Here is a 20,352-nt window from a genome sequence, read left to right as displayed (position 1 = left end):
ACGTCGACGGCAGCCCATATATTTGGGCCTCCGCTGCGTGGGGTGGATTGGATGGCTGGGACAAATAAAAATTACTTTTTCGTGGCTCAAGGGTTGACTGACCTCTGATCCGACCCTCTTTGGCGCGTTTTTGCAAAATTAAATGAATAAATAATAACTATTTGCACTTATTCAGTTAGCACTTCTCAGTCATAAAGCGGTTGATTAATGGGCCAGGATTTTTGGGCACAGAGGCATGAGGTCATGACATGCTCGACTCGTGACTCCAATTGAATGTTATATTGCAGTTTTCTTTTTATAATCTTTCAAATCAGTTCCGAAATGTCTACCACGGGGTTGTAATTCCGGGACTTTCTGTTTAATCTGTCAATACTGATAAGGTCGTAAAAAGTCATTGAAGTGTTTAGCTAATGTTTAAACTAATAAACGTACAAGAAGTACAAGAACATACGGAAAAGGGAAGTAGATAAGATCGGGCAGTTTTCAACGATTAATTTAAGTTGCTCTATGTATTTATTTTGCTAAAAAAAAATGTATATTTCAAATAGTTTTCGAAAGATAATCCGTCATAACGATAACAATAAAAAATAATTTTAATAAAGATCAAAAAAATTGTATTTTAATTAAAATTCTGATAAATGATCGACGCATAATTAGTTCTAATTTTGTAGAAAATAAATGTATTATAATGCTTGAATAACACGGTTACTGAAATAGAATGCAGGGACTTATTGCGGCGCTAAGTGTATTTCCCACTTAACTTGAGAGACCATTGGAAATTGCACTCCCTTGGCGAGTGTAACTTCCCTTAATGATTCATCCCTGCAGTGTCATTTATATAACTAGAGCTGATGACCGAATTGCAGCCTTATGATAGGAATTGGTCAGACCTTGGGACTGCATTAGATTGCTATAAATTGAGATAGGCCGCCCCTGACATATCCAACTTTCCTCCAAGGTTAAAACTCTAGAATATAATGGTTTTAACTATTGAGAATGCAATTGAAAGAATGTACTTGACTTGCACCCCCAGTGAGTCAGTAAATGTTTGTAGAACTGCAATGAGCGAATACTTTTCGTGGCCAGTGTGCCAGCGCACTTTACAAATACTTGCATTTAGCATAACAAACAAACCAGAGCTTCAATGGATTGATGATACTTGGTCAGAGAAGAGTCGAGACTTCTCTCCGGGAATGTTTATGGGAGGCAGGCGCATACCAAAATATAGCCCAGCGTATCGTTGGCAGAATATTAAATCGAAGATGGCCTGCGAACAATTAATAGAGTTGCCGGTGTCCGGAATTAAGGAAGATTGATATTTCAAACACGCAGAACGCAGATTGAGCGACGCGTGCAAGACCAAAAGGCGATCGAAAATGGCTGAAGCTGAAGATTCGACAACAAAACAAGAGATATCAAAAGGCTGTGTTGGAGGAAAACAATGCAAATTAAGATTGAAATCGAATGCGACACAAATGCATGGTAAATGTTTTGTTCTTTGGGCCTCGCGGCTTGAGGTATATATGCATGTATATATATATTTATTTATGGGTGTTTACTATACTATGTGTGTGTATATATAGATATATTCGTTTATAGCGTTTTATGCACAGTTTTCTTTTAGTTGTGACATAGAATTTCGTTTAAAGTACAAAGATATTTGTAATATTTAGGAAACACTCATCTTCTGTTACATTCAGTATTCTATATTGCACCTATTTAAAGCTCCAGCTGATAGCCCCCTGCCACTGTCAGCCGAGTCAACTACTTAGTAATAAACATTTAAAAAATAAACTTTCGTTTGCCAAGCAAATTGCCTGGACAATATACACAAATTCACTAGCTCATCCTCCCACTCGCCATCACCATCACCCACACACAATTGGCTGCATTGTGTGTGCGTGTTTGTTTGGCGTACAATCACAGCAGTCAAAATTACATACAAGAGATATGATAAACTAAACAGGAAATCAAACTAAATTTGGCGTAGTTGCTTCATCTTTGTAGTAGCTGCCTCTAGATGCGACTGCAGAAATTGTAGAGCAGCAGTTTATCCTCGAAGTGATAAACGTTGTTTATGTGCCTCAAGACCCGTCCATCGACCAGATGTCGGGCATAGTGAACAGCCTCCATTCGGTCCTTGGAAAGTCCCACCTCGATGAGCCAGCTGACAAACTCGGTGCCGTAGAACACCCTGCGATACACTCGAATGCGCCACCTGTAAAAATTTAGTAAATGTTTTAGTAAATACTAATCAAATCTTATAGTTTTTCTAATCTAGCTCAAGCGAATACTAAAAACGTTTGCCACAAGAGTGCTAAGATCAAGCTGAATAAAATGCTTAGCTGCTAACTGGTTCAGAATGGAAATCACTCAAAATACTTACTTAGTTTAATTGAAATTAAAAATTATTGTCCTCCATAGGACTATTCCTATTGCTGCTTAATATTCTAAGGCAGGGTTTAAATTAGAAAAGGGTTTTCAAAAATAAAGATTGTTTATAAAAAACTAAACAACTTTCTAAATAATTCCCTATGTTTGCTAAGCTACGAAAAATTGAAGTCTTGGCAATGCCCACCTTCTGTCCTTGGCAATATCCTTCTTGCAGTTTTCCAAGTGATGATTGCGGAACTGTTCACAAATATGCTTGGTTTCGGGTCGCACGTTCGACCAGTGCGGTAGACTAACCACATTGGCTCCATACCTTTAAGGGAAAATGTCATGAAAATCGATCTAGGATTTAAAACAAGAGATCTCACCATATTTTGCGCCAAAGCTTGACAACTGGCCTCAGTAGCTCGCCCATGTCGGTTATAAACACGGCCAGCACAATTAGACCCTGACCAAAGTTTAGGAAAGCATCGAGGAAACTCAGTTCCAGATAAATGCCCGACATTCCTTCCATGACCAGAGTCCAAATGGACACCGCCAGGCCGACAAACATGGAGCACAGCAGAATGATCAGCAAGACAGTGTGCTTCAAGGTTTGGTGCTCATCCGTGTCGCTCGGGTGCTCTAGGGGCTCGAGTCCACGCCTGTTCTGATCCTCATAGCGTTCGATAATAGTCTGACAACCTTGTCGAGAGGTACTTGGTCCGCAATTGAACGAGCTGCTGCACATTTGATGGCGAATTCTGTAAGAATAATTATGTTTTCTTATTATGAACCTTGCTAATAGTTAATAATATTATCTATAACGTACTCGTCTGCAGCAGGTGCACTCTCGATCTTGTCCAGATCTTTATTGTTGGCTCCATTGGCGCGTTGACGAGTGCGATTCAACAGATCCTCAATGTCTACAACCACGGTGCTGGCTGTCGATGGAGTGGTGACCGGTGCTCCTCCCGAGCAGCAGGTTCCATTGCCAGAGCCACAACCACCTCCTCCTCCTTCTCCTCCTCCTGATCCTCCGCTGCTATTACCATTCGTTCTGTTCGCTGGCAATCCCGCAGCTGTTGGTATCATATCTTCATCGTCGGATGAGGACGAATAGGATGCAGTGCGAACACTCTGCCGGATGGACGAATGATCCGTATTACTCAATAAGTTAGTTGTGGATATTGTCGAGTGCAAATCTGATGTTTCTATAATAAAAGAAGCATTAAAAGTTATTCAATTTATTGGGATTTCAGGAACATACCCGACTCCGGATTGGACAACTCACGTGAATAGGTCATGTACTTTTCGTAGCGTTTCTTATAACGCTGATGCAGCACCAAGCAGCCGACAGTGACTGAAATATAATATATATGAGTTAATAATGTTATGAAAAACTTTCACGAACTTCTCAAGGGAAATTATATCAGATTGAAAACTTTTGACGCATCATTGTACAACCTGACGGATTATTATATATGGTTTAGAATAGATAACCAATCATAAACCAAAGATCCTACAGGCTTTAATTAACCCTTCAAGTGCATATAGATTTTTCATCATTTTTTTTGGTGCTGAGTTCATTTTTAAAATAAATTTTATACACACCTATAAAGCACATGACAAGCATAAAAACTGAGATGGCAGCCTGAGCATTTCCGTACTGAAAGCTCGGATTATGTTTTTCTCCAGACATCACATTTGAGTCAAAGGCCACCAAGAGACCCGAAATGATGGCCGGCACAGCCCAGGCAAATACCAACTAAAAGCAGGAAAATTAAAAGTTACATAAGGTTACATTATATTTGTATCACTTTAAATAGTTACCATATACGGCCATAGTTTTAGGACAAAACACAAGCTGCGACACTGCAGGAAGAGCAGGGAAATGGCCAAGAGAGCCGTCCACAGGCGAGTGCTGTAGGTGCCAATATTGAAGAGGAAAAACTGAAGATACAAGGGCCAACGGTGCACGTGTTCCATCTTGGACCAGAGAATTACTCCTATGCAGCACATGAGCTGGAAGGGTTACACAATTTAAAAACCATCTCCAAAAGGTAACCAAAAAGGATGTCTCACCTGCGATAGCACCAGACAAAAAGTGATCCTCTGCGGCATTCGCTTAAACCGCTTCGTCACGATCAACAATACCAGCATGATGCAACAGGCAGCCGCACCGGCCACACTGATGTCAAACGAAAAGGCGTCCAGCTCATGCAGATAGTCCAGTGGCTTCAGATTCGTCAGCGATATCATTTTGGCTGATATAAACATCAGCGGTGCCGAGATGAATGTGCAGAAAACCATGCTACGGGCAACCTGAGCAGAGAGAATACATTATTAATGGGCACTGGATATTTCGATTTGACTTTCAATCCAATTACCAATTCAACCTCCATGTTGTACTGTGTCGCAACGACAAAAGCCCCGGGGGCAGCTGGGAAGGTGCCGTAGAGAAAGCCGAAAGTACTCAGCTCGGTGGTGTCGTTGAAGTTCTGGCCAGACTGCATAATGTTGACCGTCTGCCGGATGACCAGCGGTAGCACCAAGCTATGAATAAATTTCAAGATATGTTGATCTATTGAATAAATAAATGTTACAAATTACACATACATTTTAACCAGTATAAGCACTCCGGGCAATAGAAATCCTGTACTCTTTCGTTCCGATCCCGTTCCTCCGACAATCTTCAGGCCAAGTAGAAACAAAGCTGTGGCCGAAAAGCTCTGTCCAAGGACACGCAAAGTACTGGAGACCATTTCGGGCAGTCCGTGCGGAAAGAGGAAACCGCCAGCAACACCCAGCAAGGTCATCAGGAGCAAAGGGTTGAAGAACAGAGCAACCAGGGTGTTAAAAACGAGAATAGATCGTTCACCCAGGCACCGATTCCGTTTGGCCATCTGCTCTGCGGGACAAGTTTCAGGACACAGTGGTGGATTACGGGTCTGAAAGGGATTTTCAACAGGAATTTAATGAGGAGAGAGAGAAATAATACTCAGGTACTTACCACATCCTCCTTGTTCTTGATTATCTTGGATATCTCCATGAGCACTAGACCAATGGGATTCAGAATAGCCAGTGAGATCGGGGCCATTAGATACAGATATGAAGCATATTCCGGATGCACATCCTTGTATAGAGCCATAACTGCAGGAAATATAATGTTAATTAAATTGCGTTGAAGTTACAGTTAATAACAGTTTATTTATCAAATCGTTTAAATCGGAAAGTAAATTATAATTACATCATATTCTCGGCTTTGTTTGGACCAATTTAATATGTGAATGCAACTTTAAAAGCCATTCATTTCAAATTACTATTTATCATTATGTGATCGAGCGTTAATGTTTATAATCTTTTGAAACTGACGAATTTCATAGCCGGCAACTATAGTTGCCAAAGTTTACGTGCTGAGTTTTAATTTTTTCCATTTTATTTTTGCATATTGAATACAAATGATACTTCTTACGTAAAACCCAAAACTATCTAACCATTCTAGAATTGAATTATATTAAATCTAATCTTTGTTTACAACTAAGTGATCCTCAAAACTAAAAGGCTTATGAAAGTTTAAAGCCCCTCTGTCTTAAAATATAGATGGGTCTCAAAAAGCAACACATTGGGTAACAGTTGGTCCCTGAAGTACATTTTGCTTTTAAGTGCTGACTAAGAATTAAATAATATCTAGTTTTTTAAGTTACTAATTTTATTTAGCCAACTTGTAATCCCGGCTAGAACTCACCTATGGGATAGCCGATGGCAAAGTCATTGCTTTGGGTGCAGAAAATGGCCATCAATCCGCCGCGGGCGTAGTTCAGTGGCCTGGCAACCAGCAGGGAGATGATCAGCACGGAGAAGAAGACCACCGCCTTGGAGACGGTCATGGCCAGGAGGAAGCTCCAGTTCACCGCGTTCCAGTTCAGCTCCACCAGAGACAGGAAGATCAGCGAGGGCAGGGCGAAGGTGCCGACGAAAGTGCCCAGACCCTTGGTTTCCGCATTGCTAATGATCTTGAATCGTCCGGCAATGTAACTGCAATGTAACAACAAGGAGTGAGCAAAAGGAGAACATTAAGCCAGTAATCAGGTTGTAAAGGCGTGTCGGACCACGCCCCCCTTATAACGAAAAGGTGTTTATTTATAATGCTAATAACCCAGCCAGCCGGAAAGGCGGAAACTCTTAATCAATATGTACAATATGTACTACATGCATATAAAAAACAATCACCAGAGCCACCACACGTGATCCCCTCGTAAACCAGTTTTATTTCGGTCTGTCTCTTGGCAAACAACGATTTGTAAACGTTTTTATTTATGTGCGAGTATTCGTATTTCTGTCACACTCGTCGAGACAAATTAATTTGTCTGGTAATCTGGAGTAGGGAGTACTTCCCCCAGCTTTATACGAACTAGTTTAGCGACCTTTCCGTATGACTCAACGCGATTTATTGCAATTACGTTGGATTTATAGCAGATGTTGTGGATTTTATTGTTGGGAAGTACCTAAGAAATCTCTTATCTCCGGATCCTCTTATTGATATAGCTGGCAGACTGCAGCTTCTGGTTTTGAGGAACCCCATGTGTCATATATTTATATTCGTGAGAATGCTTTTTTCCTAGGAATGCGAAACGCTTGTGAACATTATCTATGTTTTGTTTAGTCTTGAAGAGGTTACACGACATGACTGATAAGAAAGTGTGCCTATTCGAAAGCTTGAAAAAGCTAAAAGAAAGAAATACAGTTACTGTATTAAATAAATACATATATCTAGAAAGATTTTTATAATAACTGTATTTTAAAATAAATTTTAAAATAATTATATTGGTAAGATATCTTTTAATTTATAGATTTCATGGCTTAAATCATGGCCCATGTTTTGCCTTTCGAAGTTTTAACAAGTGTTTTTTATAAAAGTGTTCTGTCTACCGACTTAATAAACAAAAAACGTCTACCATTTTTCCTTATTTACCTACCTCATTTATCTGTTGAGCAAAACAAGTGTTCTAGAAAGTCAGTCGAGAGGAACAACATCGAAATTAGTCAACCTAGTGAAAAGCTTCTATATACTTCTAAGAAGTAAAGCCTTAATTGGCAGACTGTTAGGATCGGCACGGAAATATTCACCTTACGTGCCCGAACAAAGTAATAGTTCATTTAATTTTGTCATAATGCGGGGCGACCTGTTGGGCAACTCTCGCCCAGATTCCGATAAAGAAACAGCTGCGAATGTGTAGATTAGAACGTTTTACATATAATATGCATGGGATCAATGCATTTATTACACTCGCACTATAGCTATAACATCACACAAATGTCAATCCATAAAAAGCTGAGGTGCTTATACACCCCCGTAATTACTGGTAGCGCTTATCAGGTTATTCCCACCCTATATCACAAAGCAAAAGGTCTATAACAAGTCGATCAAATTCTCACAGTCAGCAGAAACAACAAAGATTCATCAAATAAATGATTAAATATAATTTCAATCTGATAACAGTCGTAAAGCAAAATTTAATTGCATTACGGGCACCACTTAAACCTGGAAATGATGTGTATCTTTCGACTACCCTTTAATTATAGAGCAAACAAGTTGTGTTTTATTTTTGGGGAGATCTTTCTGAGGGGTTTGCTAATGATTAAGGTTTAGGCTACTGTAAAAATTGTATTTTATAGAAAGTTCCAAGACAGGGCATTTTACTTGTAGAAAGTATTTTCCTAAAAGATTTATGTTTATAAAAGTGAGTTTAAAATAAATTAAGAAGAACTTAACGACTGAACGGAGGGTGTTTTTTAGCTGTAAGTCCGATTCCAGTATTAAATTCTAAAGTCAGATGCCAACGAACGCGGCGAGAGAAAAGTTAAGTAATATATAATCGTACCCGACTTTGTATTCGAGTTTGTATAGGCGATATCTGTAATTGTTTTGATTGAACAGTTGGAGGAGGTGCATCTGCCAGTTGGTCTTTTGTCTGGGCATGCATATCGCCTGTAATTGGTAGTGCTCGGTAGACAAATCGGTAATTGCGGTTACATAATCCGTGTACTAGTACTGTGCGAATATTGCCTCAGGTGAAGTGGCTAGATATTGTTTACAGGCTTAATGCTAAACATTGCTTGGCAAGGTCATTTTTGTAATTGTTTTGCCGAGTTTTTACGTTTTTTCTCGCACTCTCTAAACGTTTTACTTTCGATTATTGCCCACTGGCAATTAAGTTTCGGCTCAGATGCATATATAAAGATTGCTATGGGACCTAGGAAATTTACATATGCCGCTCCCCATTGTTATTGAGCAATTTTTTGTATGTCAAATTTAATAGAGGCTTCACGGCAATTTCCCGGGAAAAGTGCCGCGAGCGGCGGGAATTAGTTCAGATTTATGAAATCGCTTTTAATTATAATTGCTAGTAATAGGTGTGTAAACATTGGGAAATAATGCAGCTAAGGGAAACAAAGAGATTCCTATCAAATAGCCGGAACAAAAGGCTTAACAGTTTGGATTTTTCAGGTGAATGATCAATCAATATCAGTTACCGACCGGCAATGAGTAATCGGAAATTTTGTAATTTAAATAACCCTTTTACAACCGCTAACGAATTAAGCATAACATTTTTTCGCAATGCATCCGCAATTAAACAAAGAACAGCAGCATAAATTAAAGAAAACGTTGAGGGGTTTTAATAATAATATCTTAAATTTTAGTAAATTCATGCATCTATTTTATGTATCCCAATATTAAACAAGCTTAGGCCACCAACTTTTGCTGACACGCCAAATTTAACCCAAATAAATCTCTTTTTGTGAATTGTATTTCTAAAAATAACAAAAATTAATTTAGCTGATTTAAGATAATTGCTGGGTTTGTTTAAAAAAGCAAACGATTCAATTGGAGTACGCACAGACAGTGAGACAGCAGTTTGGCGAAGATTATAAAATTCGAGTGTCAATTGATAAGTGGGGAAAACAAATCAGAGAAATTGAAATTGGTTCGAGACGGTGTGCGACATAAGTGCTGGTCACTGTACGAGCAAGTGCACACACAACTTTCCTTTGGCGCACGTACCCAGTAATCACAGCGATAAGGTGATCTAAGTCTAAAGACCCTGCGTGGGATGTGGCAACCTATAGTGCAACAAGTTTTTACTTACTCTACATGGGTTTATAAGTAGTTACAAAAGTTCAAAATCTTGTGAAAAAAGTTGTTGTAATTGCAAACGAATTTAAATGTATTTCAAAACAAATAACTCAATTTAAAAGATTTGTTGGTATTATATTAATTAATGGGAAAATTCACATTTGCGGTTCTGATGAAGAGTTCAAACATTGTTAATAAAAGCTCTAATTGTGGCAAGAATATATAAGCCTGTGTATTTGGGGTCTCAAAGTCTTTGATATAATAAAGATTAAGGATTCTTAATGAAAGTTAATTGTTGGCGATTTAAAATATCCTGAAATATTAATTAACTGCGAAGCGTGCAGATAGTGTTAAGAGTCAAATGTGTAGGTTTATCATTTTTAAATCATATAAATTGCCTTAAGAAGAAGTTCTAGCTTAAAAGACAAAATTTCTATCCCATTTGTAGATGTAATTTATACTTTTTTATATAATAAATAAACAAATCAAGAGCTGTACTATCAACATCGTTGACCAAGGTACAGTATGGTACACATTGTGCGGTGACTAATGAACTTTGTGCATATAGTTCCGCATAATAAAGTAAATTATTTTCAATTAGGGTGGTTTTCCTGTACCGAATGAAACAAAGGAGGGCCATAAGGGGTAAAATCGATGGGTTATCTTATCGGTTATCGGTGAGGATGCGTGGGCCAACTAGGTGCTATCTCCCTGCCCCCTCTACTAACCCGCAAATGATGATGCCGAAGCATTGAACCAACGCCGGGTAAAAGTTGTTCATGGAGACGCCTCCGTCATCTGCGCGTGGCGAAGCGGTTCCGTTGGCCAGAGATGCGGCCATGGTCGATGCGATGACCCTGACATTAGCCTCTGTGCTGGCCGCAATTCGCTCCCTCGCATAGTACATGGAGCTATCCATTTGGGAATTTCTTCTGGAGCTCAAGCGTGGGTGTTTACTGTTAGTGGGCGAGTCTGCACGTCATAGCGAAAAGGAAGTAGGGTGCTCCGTTAACCAAACAGCTGATGCGCTGTGACGTCAAAGGGCCAGCTGCGAATTTATTGAATTTTCGCCTTTTTGATCTCTTGCGAATCTTTTGATCTATTATTTAACTGCCTTATCTACGCAGTTTTGTTTGCTCAAGCCTTGCCAATTATGTATTGTTGTTGGTTTATTTTTAGCACTCTTTTTATTCCATCGAAAATGGTAGAAATTCGCAATGCCCGGCAGGCAGATTTCACTTTCATCTGTTCGAGCGGCGCATCTCCGATTTTTAGGTCCGCGGTTCTGGCTTTCGGGAAGCAATAAAACGGCTTACTTAGCGAAAATCAAGTTAGTTAAGAGCTCGAAAGCGCCCGCCGATGCGATTTGTTTTTAATTTTTAACGCGAATGGTAGGACCAGTTCAGCCTACCCCTAAAAAACCTCAAACAGTCGATAGTTCCCACTGAAAATCCCTCCATCGATATTCCACAACGATTGTATTTCGTTCCAATTGGCAATTGTCAGCTCACAAATGTTTCCATAGAGGGCGCCCGTTTCCTTACACCAGTTTCCCACTTCCGCCAATTTGGCGCTGCTAAATGTTAGATTTCATGGTTTTCTAACAGCAATGTTAAGATACAACGTTTTCTTACATTGGCAAAACTGTTGCGCCTCTGCCGCTGCTCTGCCAATGTAAGAAAACGTTGTATCTTAACATTATGTTAAATTGAGTTTTAGTGTTGCCAGATGAAAATTCAGTTTTCCCCCTAAAAATCCTCCATCGATATTCCACAACGATTGTATTTCGTTCCAGTTAGCAATTGTCAGCTCACAAATGTTTACATACTAATTTTAAATGTGAAAGCATTTCCAACTGAAACCGTTACACCAAGAAAATACAAATAATTGTTTAAAAGTCACAAATTTTAGTTGCAATAAATATTCGTCGACTTATTTTATAAAAGTGAAATTATTATTATAATTTAATCAAAATTTTATATAATTGACGGGTATCTAACCTACAGATATATTTATCTTATTCTTCTATCTGTTTTCTAAAAAATAGTTAAGTTCGAACTCATAAAAAAAATTAAAGCGAAAAACAGATCAATAAGAACTTAAACTTTTAAAAAGTGACCGCTAAAATAAAAAGTGTTGCCTAACGTTTGATATATGGGAATCACTGGTTGGAAACAGCTGATTGGTTTCCGAACAAGAAGAAGACAATTAGTCATCAAACAAAATTTTTAAAACGAAATTGCCTGAAAAAACCGTAAATTCTCGTCCAATTTAGAATTTTAAAGGCAAAAACAAATCAAAATGAATCGCCTTTTTGGTCGTGGCAAGCCCAAGGAACCGGGTCCAAGTCTAAACGACTGCATAGCCGGGGTAAGTGAAGAAAACATGGGAAAATAAAGCAAATAGAGATTTTATTATAACCAATAAATCGCCCATAGGTCGATGCTCGAGCCACAAACATCGAGGAGAAGATCAATAAATTGGAAGCGGAGCTGCGTAAATATCGCGAGCAAATGTCCAAGATGCGCGAAGGTCCTGCGAAGAATTCTGTGAAACAAAAGGCCCTTCGGGTGCTCAAACAAAAGAAGGCGTAGGTTCAAGACCCCACCCTCTCTTTTTTATACTGATTTATTTCCATTCATCCGTGCTTAATCTTCTTCAAAATTAGAAACTTTACTTTTTTTGTTTTATAAAGTTGCGATACTATCAACGTTATCTAGTTAACATTCCCTTTTCCAACCTGCTAATCTTATCCTCGAATTTGATTTATACACCATGTCTAAACTGATTTTATTATCCTTTAGCTACGAACAGCAGGCGGAATCTCTGCGCAACCAGTCGTTCAACATGGAACAGGCCAACTATGCTGCGCAATCCTTGAAGGATACTCAGGCCACAGTGGCGGCCATGAAGGATGGAGTCAAGCAAATGAAGACAGAGTACAAGAAAATCAACATCGACCAGATCGAGGTAAGCTTCATTAATACTATTATTAAGAAAAATGTGGGGGATTTAACAGAATTTATAAGTATTGTTCAAAGTTTTTTAAACAATTTTTAAGTACTTTTTATAAGAGTTTTTTTTTAACCGAAAACGAGAACTTTTTTAATAGGCATCTGGACGATAATCTCCATATTCCAACCTTATTTATTTTAAAATATGGTTTTATTTTAATGTTAAATATTTACCTACCTAAGACCTTTCATTAAAAATTATTGATTTTACAATAGAACATTAACTTAAGTATTCATTTTTTATTTGAAGGACATCCAAGACGACATGGCGGATATGTTTGAGCAAGCGGACGAGGTGCAGGAGGCACTGGGTCGCACCTACGGCATGCCCGAGGTGGATGACGACGACCTGCAGGCCGAGTTGGATGCCCTGGGCGATGAGATTGCCCTGGACGATGACACCAGCTATTTGGATGATGTGGTCAAGGCTCCGGAGGCGCCGAGTCGAGAGCCTGGAGCCGATAGCATTGTGCCTGGAAAGGTAAATATCTGATAATGGGCAATTCATCTAGATTATCTTATTATTTTGTTATTCGCCTACAGAGCACTATTGAAACTGATGAATTTGGCTTGCCCAAGATTCCCACTTCGCTGAAGACCACATAGGCATGGTGCTGCCAGCTCTCAGGTTTCCACTCTTCATCCTTTGTTGAACTTTGGGCACGCTTTGTATATTTTTTGTGTAATGGAGCCATCAAAGATTTCCTTTCAAACCTCACTTTTGTACCCATTTGTTTTTTCAATAAATAGCCGCTTAAAAAATCACACCACATTAATATGCACTCAAAATCATTTTATTTAAAAATTAGGAAGATATAGCCAAAACATTTTCTTAGTGAAACATCAGTTCAACTTCGGAAAACATTTAGTTGGGCCAAGGGGCGGTCCACATTTATATAAAAATGTTTAAGGTCCTACTCGTACCCGCCTATAACGTGCGCATTGAGGAATTTAAGGTTTACCAAAATACATTTTTGAAAAAAAAACGAGTTCTAGGGTCTGCAAATTGGCTTCAAAGTTTATCACTCATACGCACTGTTGTCTTTGATCAAAACATGTTTTTAATCTAGATGATCTTTATTATACCCTTGTAGAGGGTATTATAATTTTAGTCAGATGTTTGCAACGCAGTGAAGGAGACGTTTCCGACCACATAAAGTATATATATTCTTGATCCAGCACCAATAGCCGAGTCTATCTAGCCATGTCCGTCTGTCCGTCTGTCCGTTTTTATGCGAACTAGTCTCTCAGTTTTAAAGCTATCGCAACGAAACTTTCCCGAAAGTCTTCTTTCTATTGCAGGTAGTACATATGTCGGAGCGAGCCGAATCGGACCACTATATCTTAAGGTACCCATAGGAATATTCAAAGATATATAAGAAAATTTATTGTTACTTTGTAGGAAGTAGGCGTTTTAATTCTTGACTCTTTAAAAACAAAATTCAAAAATAGAAACGCTGAATCTGGAATCCCTGGAACTGCACCGAGTGAGCATTACTTTATCTGCAAGGGTATATAAGCTTCGGCTGGCCGAAGGTAGCTTCCTTTCTTGTTTTCTCTTCCTTTTTTATCAAATTTTGCTAGAAAAATTCATAATTTGACAAGACTAGAAATGGGAGAATGATTTTTTCGAACAAATTTGAACTTTTATATGTGTTATATGAGTAATTTTAAGCAAACTTTGAATGTATTACTTTGAAGGATGGGCGATTAAAAACAGTACAACTCTAATAACATATGTACAGAAAATGTTTTTTTTAATTCAGAAAAATGTTTAAAGACAGTTAAAAGATTTTTGGGTAATACTATACATTAGCGGGCTCACCCCCGAAATTCGCGAAAAAATTATCCTCGATGGACCGCGATTTCTTAAGAATTTACGTGCAAAAAGAATTTGGCGGTCGGCCATGGTTCTCTTGTAATTGAATTTCAAAGTTCCCGGGTTTGCTATAAAAAACAAGGGTGCTTTTCTAACGTTTGCTATAAAAATCATATATGTATATATGTACCCTTTTCCTTTTTTGTCAAAATAAGACTAATTTAAAATTCCAAACATCTGAGTAATTGGTATTATAGGGAACTAGTCCTCACAACCGCGTAAAAATGATCCTCGATGGACAGCGAGTTCTTAAGAACTCTCATAACCATGGATACTATAGATGAAAAAAAGTGACAAAAAGTACTTCTGTAAAATCCATTGTAGCTAAAGAAGTGGAGATCGCCCAACTTTGTGATTGGACAATCTTGAAGTTAAAGGTTCAAAGTACCTTTTCCGCTAAATTGTGGCTCTGGGCTACGAAGGGTTTTCTTACTATTAAGTCGCAAAAAGTGCCTAAAAATCGAAAATTTGGAACTTTGACCACGGATTTCTCAAAACTTCGACGTGATGGAAAGTTTCCAAGTATGAGGTAGTAATCTACAGCTAAAATCCTTTCAGGTTTGGTAGCTTTTATTCTTGGGCTTTTTTTTTGTCGACCAGTGTTATTACAGTTGATTTTACCAAGTTTTTTTTTGTGTGTAGATGATCTTAATGTTTTTTCTCTCTCACTTATTTTAACCAATTATGCCAGGAAAATTCATAATTTGACAAGACTTGAAATGGGAGAACGATTTTTTTCGACCAAATTTAAACTTTTATACGTGTTGTATGAGTAATTTTAAAGCAAACTTTGAATGTATTACTTTGAAGGATGGGCGATTAAAAACTGTACAACTCTAATAACATATGAAAAAAAAAAATTTTTTTAATTCAGAAAAATGTTTGAAGACAGTTAAAAGTTTTTTTGTAAGGGATGCTGGATTAAAACTTTGATTTCCCATACGTTTTCAAGATTTTATGCCTACTTTCATAGCAAGGAACGACGATTTTTTCTCTGCATACTTTTTGGTGACCCAAATTTTTTATCCCTTTTCTCAGAATCCTCCAGTAGAAAAGCATTTTCATAAACACAATCGGGAATTCTTGAGCATTCATTAAGGTAAAATAATTACGGTCAAAGTGTTGAAGATTGAATTTATGTTCAAATCCAACCAAGTTTATTTTAAATTTATCACCCCGGGTTATGGAATCTGCGTATACCATCAAAATATTTGTAACTTAAAATAAGCATTTTTTCCTAAAACAAACTAAAGTCTTTATTGGAAGAGATTTGCTTTTATTTTATACATTTTACAAAGGTTGCACTGTAGTTCCTTCGATAGCTCTCTTCGGCTCTCCCGCCAGTGCAGTTGCATTTTGCACTCTCTTAGCCTCGCTCTCGGGAACCACCCCCACACACAACCGCACACACGAGCGCTTGCGCTCTCTTCGCTCGTTAAACGAAGGTAACCAAGCTCTGAAGTTCAGAGCGTGAACTTGAGCGCGCGCGTGTTTCTCTGCCGTTGGGAAGTGTGCGAGTGTAGGTGCGTGTGCGGTGCAGCGCAGTGCCAGTGTGCAAAAATAGGCGCTCGCCGTTTTAGTAGTCTTTTGACTGCTGCTCGGAACGGTCGCAAATTCTCCCTCTGCCTAAGGTTCGATCGCTTCGAACTCGAGGAGGAAAACCTTCGCTTTTCAAACACACAAAACAGAATAACAGCAACAAAAATCAATTGTTCAAACGTAACTGCAACTGCAGCGCTCGCGCCGACCGACCGCCCGCCCACTTTCCCGTCGCCGTCGCGTCGCCAATTAAACGTTTTGCTACCGATCAAAAGTGCAATCCCAAAATATCAAACAAGTAAAATGCGTTACAAAGAGTTCTGAAACATCAAAGATTACGCGAAAAAATCTCGCAGTTTAAGTGGCCTTAGAAAATGATTCAAATGTCAATTAATTAAACCAAATATATCTGGTGGCATCTGACAACCTTTGGTCGGCTCTTCCCGCCTTCCCCTCACCACGCCCCCTGCGCCCCCCAAAACAAGTGCCTGAAAGTTTATACATATTTACACAACAATTTTAGAAAATAAGTGAATTATCGTTGAATAACTCAGAGAAAACTTGAAACAATAAAGTATTTGAATTTATTTGCTGCTGCCGAAACATAATGGATATATCGCCAATTGGATTACTTTTGCTTGAAATGGTAAGTTAATTGGTTAATTCCAGAACCCTGTTTTCCTTTCGGTCAGCAGATCGCTCATACGCAGCGTTGCATTCGCGGCGGCAGCGGAGTTGCAATCGCCTCGAATGCAGGAAGCGAATAGCGCAAAAAAAGCTCTCTATTCATTTCGTCATCGGTGCACACATTGCACATAGACGCATATATATGTAGCTACATACTTGAAAGTTCATGAAAATATTGGAAATTAGTGAGGGAATTGTAGAGATCAGGGTAAAATATGGTCTAAAATAGAGACCTGGAAAATTGGAAATCAAGAAAATTATCCTGTAACTATATTCTGCAACAGAACTTTGTGGAATACATAGAGTATATTATAGGAATACTAATAAAAGCTTTTCTTTGTTAACATATCGAGTATTTGACATGTTTTTAAACGCAAATATGCGAAACGCTTGCTTATTTAGAATTACATAAATGAATTATTATTACATAAATGAATTTAAAAATATTTTTTATTAAATAGTTTTGTTATGTTATTAAAAAAATAAATGATGTGCTATAACTTAATAATGAAGAAACTTTTAAGTTTTAAAATTATTAGCTTAATTTAGGAAGAAAGAACTATTGTGTGTTAGTTTTTAAAAAATATTAGCTATGTTTATTTTTAATGATTGAAAAATACACTATTTTGTAAATCATTCAAAAGTTAAAAGTTTCTTTAGTTTTTATTTAAAAAATGTATTATAATTTCTCTGTTATACAAAATATTTTTTGACTAAATGTGCAGTAACTGAAAAAATTATTTGGTTATTCAACATTTTCCTTCTTTGATTTTATTTATTTTCAATGCGAGCATGACTAATCCCTGAATCGGGGAAAAAATCATATTTGCTGAATTTCAATTTGGCAAGCAATATTTTTTGCATGTTTGATATTGGATAATGTTGGCCACCCTTCTAGAATTTCACTGGCCATGCGCTGGCCCAGTTAAGAGTTCAGTTTTGGTTTTAACCAATTAACAGAGTTCGATAAAAGGTGAAGAAGCGATCAATAAAAACCGCCAGCCACAGCAAATAAATTATATTTTGCTATTTTATACTTTTTTTATAGCTGCAACATGTCAATCAGTTTCGTTTTTCGGCTTCATTTGTTAACCACAATATAAGATACAAAAAGTTATAGAGATTTGCAAGTCAAAGTTAGGCGATCGGCCTTCGAAGGGGGCAATAAATAATGATGCCTGACCTGAGGGCCCTGAAAATACGTACTTCCTAAAATTTATTCCATTTGCCGCTGAGCAACAGAATCACTGACCAACCTCACCAAACACTGCCATTCCCACATTTACCAAAAATGAAACCAAAACAAGCTAAATAAAACGAGGAAAAAAAATCTAAATGAGATTTGCCAAACAAAACCGATAGCCCTGAGCCCGCCGTCGATAAGAAAGTTCGGGTAGAGCTCTCACTCAAAATTCATGGGATTCTCCTTCGTCAAATTAAAGCTGGCTAGCTTCCCATCAGATAATCTTTTTCGGTGGGTAGAAAAATATAAATATCGCACAGTGTTTTATTATTATAATATCAAGTTCTTCCAAAACTATCTAAAAGAGATATAGAAAGAGGGGGAGGGCAGATAGAGCTACAGAGAGAGAGAGACGGGAAGAGTCGAAAACGTTTGCAAAGGCAATGAACGCGAGCTTTTGGCGTTTTCTTCCGATAACGGGCACTACGTACACAGCTCTCGCATACCACTAAACCCTCGAATATCAAGAGACCCACACACAGATACAATCGCCCGAGTTCGCTCAGTTTCGCGTCAGTTCAGTTTTTCCTCCCATGTCGCATGACCCTGGCCTGCTATTGAAGCTCTAGACACATTCGGAGGCCGATACAAAGCGCACCATTCAAAATATATACTATAGTATATTGTCTATGCCCGCGCACACATGTCCAAATGATACTAGTTGCCGGCGTAGTTGTACCCAAGTACTCGCTTTTCTTGCCTCTGTTTCACTGCTCTACTACTGCTGCTGCTGCGGGTCTCCGTTCAATTTTCGTTTCTAAAATAAAGCAATAGGTACGTAGGAGATATGTGTGAGTCAAGAGAGGTACGCAGGCAAAGAAGCGGGAAGTGCTAAACTCTTTTGTTGCGACAAGTTTACGAGTAAACTCTGAAATATTTAAATATTTTGTGCGATTAACATTTTCACAAAGTCATTTCTGCAAATTCTTCAAGTTTTTTCTTCTGTCAGAAAAAAAAAACATTAACCACAAAATATAACACAAATATTTAATTTTTTTTAGTTTTTTTAAATCAGTTTCAAACATTTAACAATTAAATTTAACATTTTTATACTTGCTACTTTTTATATTCATAATATTCACTTTTAAGAAAGAACAACTATTCAATTTACATTATTTTTAAATTATTCAATAAACTAACAATTTCTTATCTTTAACTAAACTTAAGGTTGTACAAGAAATATCTATGTTTTCTTTTTAATTTAAACATAATCTGCGCGGAAGTTTAAAGTTCTAAAAAAACCTTGAAAATTTAATTTGGGTAGTCTAAAACGGTTAGCCATTGCAATCATTTTAACATGCATGTTTGCAAATTCCTTCGGTTATCTCTAAGCTTTAACCTTCATTCTTGTCAAATTTACATTTCAAAATAAAATGTTCCTAACAATAACTTCTGTTTAATGCATTTTTGAGTCTACTTGTTGAGCCACCAACTTCCTCATTACCAATCCATACATCACCATGATTTACGGTTAGCTTAAAACTCCACCTGCTAAAATAAACAGTCATAAGACTTGGACAAAGCCCCACTAATCTGGCCAATTGGCTAAGCTCTGAATGGCATTCCGTGATCTTGTTTGTTTCGACCAACTGATAAGCGACCCATGAGGCGTATACTTGATAAAAATCGAACAGAACAAACACAGAAGCAACCTTAGACAAACCGAAAGAAATCCACTTGATCCACCTCGGCCAATTGTTGAAATATTTGGTATTGGGTGCTCTTGGGCAATCGCAGCCTTGTCTAAAAGGTTTGAGGGTCTCCGAGGGGTGGTGGTGGTGGGCCTAGGCCTTCTGCTGGTGACTGAAAAACTAGTTCTAAGAGTTATGTGCCTGATATTAAAATGACTATGAAAATCCCCCAGCAGATGCTTCGTGCCAATGAAGTTGATACCCACAAACACACATGCTTTTTAACCTTAAGTCACGTTTGATTTTTGTGGGTCTGCGACCGCGTAATTTTGTTGGTAACTACATACGTTGTTTTCTTGGCATTCTGTGTATGGCTTTCGATGTTTTTGTTATTGTTTGCCGCTTGCGGCAAGTTCAACAAAACATTACTCGAAAAACCCAGCCAAAAGCACATACTGCTGGCTCAACGCAAACTTCTGCGGCTCCGAAAAGCAGCGTACTTCTGCCCCCACAACACACAATTCGGCACATTGAGGTTCAAGGCCCTCAGTTCCACAAAACGGAGTGGAGCGGAGCATTCGACTCCGCAAGGCCAAGTGCAAGTCCAAGTCGTGGCTCAGTCGCAGGTCTCAATCTCAGTCCGTATGCTTTTCGATATACCATTTTTGATATTTTCATTTCCATTTCGTTCGTGTGTCGCTGCGCGTATGATTTTCAGTTTTAATTATGCATTTGCTCGGCTCGAGAGGCACGAAAGATAAAGAGTAGCCATGACAAACATTTACCCCAATAGGCCTAAAATGGCAAGGGCTCGTGCCTAAAAAGCCAGTGAGCAGCAAGAGATTAATCAC

General features: G+C 38.2%; 2 protein-coding genes across 4 annotated transcripts; one reads left to right on the top strand and one right to left on the bottom strand.

Annotated features, from left to right (window-relative positions):
* Positions 1 to 1,715: 1,715 nt before the first annotated feature.
* anchor (integral membrane protein GPR155 homolog anchor) lies at positions 1,716 to 10,900 on the bottom strand. 3 transcript variants are annotated; one of them, XM_070214788.1, is made up of 14 exons: positions 10,237 to 10,900; positions 6,119 to 6,408; positions 5,384 to 5,523; positions 4,990 to 5,321; positions 4,761 to 4,926; positions 4,456 to 4,695; positions 4,204 to 4,395; positions 3,985 to 4,138; positions 3,641 to 3,733; positions 3,203 to 3,584; positions 2,760 to 3,134; positions 2,579 to 2,704; positions 2,387 to 2,450; positions 2,089 to 2,218 (listed from the first exon to the last, which is right to left on the bottom strand). In XM_070214788.1, exons 1-13 carry the CDS (start codon positions 10,425 to 10,427, stop codon positions 2,402 to 2,404), a joined length of 2,730 nt encoding a protein of 909 aa, XP_070070889.1. In that variant the 5' UTR covers positions 10,428 to 10,900; the 3' UTR covers positions 2,089 to 2,218; positions 2,387 to 2,401. The 3 variants fall into 3 exon arrangements, with proteins under 3 accessions (XP_017003542.2, XP_017003543.2, XP_070070889.1); XM_017148053.3 differs by lacking the exon at positions 2,387 to 2,450 and having other exon boundaries at positions 1,716 to 2,218; positions 10,237 to 10,899; XM_017148054.3 differs by lacking the exon at positions 2,387 to 2,450 and having other exon boundaries at positions 1,716 to 2,218; positions 3,665 to 3,733; positions 10,237 to 10,899.
* Positions 10,901 to 11,690: 790 nt separating this feature from the next.
* Positions 11,691 to 13,287, top strand: Vps60 (vacuolar protein sorting 60). Its single transcript, XM_017147931.3, has 5 exons — positions 11,691 to 11,878; positions 11,947 to 12,098; positions 12,313 to 12,478; positions 12,773 to 13,003; positions 13,066 to 13,287. The coding sequence occupies exons 1-5, from the start codon at positions 11,810 to 11,812 to the stop codon at positions 13,126 to 13,128; spliced, it is 681 nt and encodes a 226-aa protein (XP_017003420.1). The 5' UTR covers positions 11,691 to 11,809; the 3' UTR covers positions 13,129 to 13,287.
* Positions 13,288 to 20,352: the final 7,065 nt, after the last annotated feature.

Source organism: Drosophila takahashii, chromosome 3L (genome assembly GCF_030179915.1).
Source record: "Drosophila takahashii strain IR98-3 E-12201 chromosome 3L, DtakHiC1v2, whole genome shotgun sequence".
NCBI classification, from domain to species: Eukaryota; Metazoa; Arthropoda; class Insecta; order Diptera; family Drosophilidae; genus Drosophila; species Drosophila takahashii.
This window is presented reverse-complemented; position numbering and strand designations above follow the sequence as displayed.

Bases quoted from the DNA above. Each gene is read 5' to 3' on its own strand.
- anchor (XM_017148053.3), bottom strand. From the start codon at position 10,427: ATGGATAGCTCCATGTACTATGCGAGGGAGCGAATTGCGGCCAGCACA. The intron at 4,696-4,760 runs GTAATTGGATTG...CTCTCTGCTCAG, and splicing joins ACAACATGGAGGTTGAATTG to GTTGCCCGTAGCATGGTTTT. The intron at 4,139-4,203 runs GTAACTATTTAA...TCCTGCTTTTAG, and splicing joins TAAAACTATGGCCGTATATG to TTGGTATTTGCCTGGGCTGT.
- Vps60 (XM_017147931.3), top strand. From the start codon at position 11,810: ATGAATCGCCTTTTTGGTCGTGGCAAGCCCAAGGAACCGGGTCCAAGT. The intron at 12,479-12,772 runs GTAAGCTTCATT...TTTTATTTGAAG, and splicing joins TCAACATCGACCAGATCGAG to GACATCCAAGACGACATGGC. The intron at 13,004-13,065 runs GTAAATATCTGA...ATTCGCCTACAG, and splicing joins ATAGCATTGTGCCTGGAAAG to AGCACTATTGAAACTGATGA.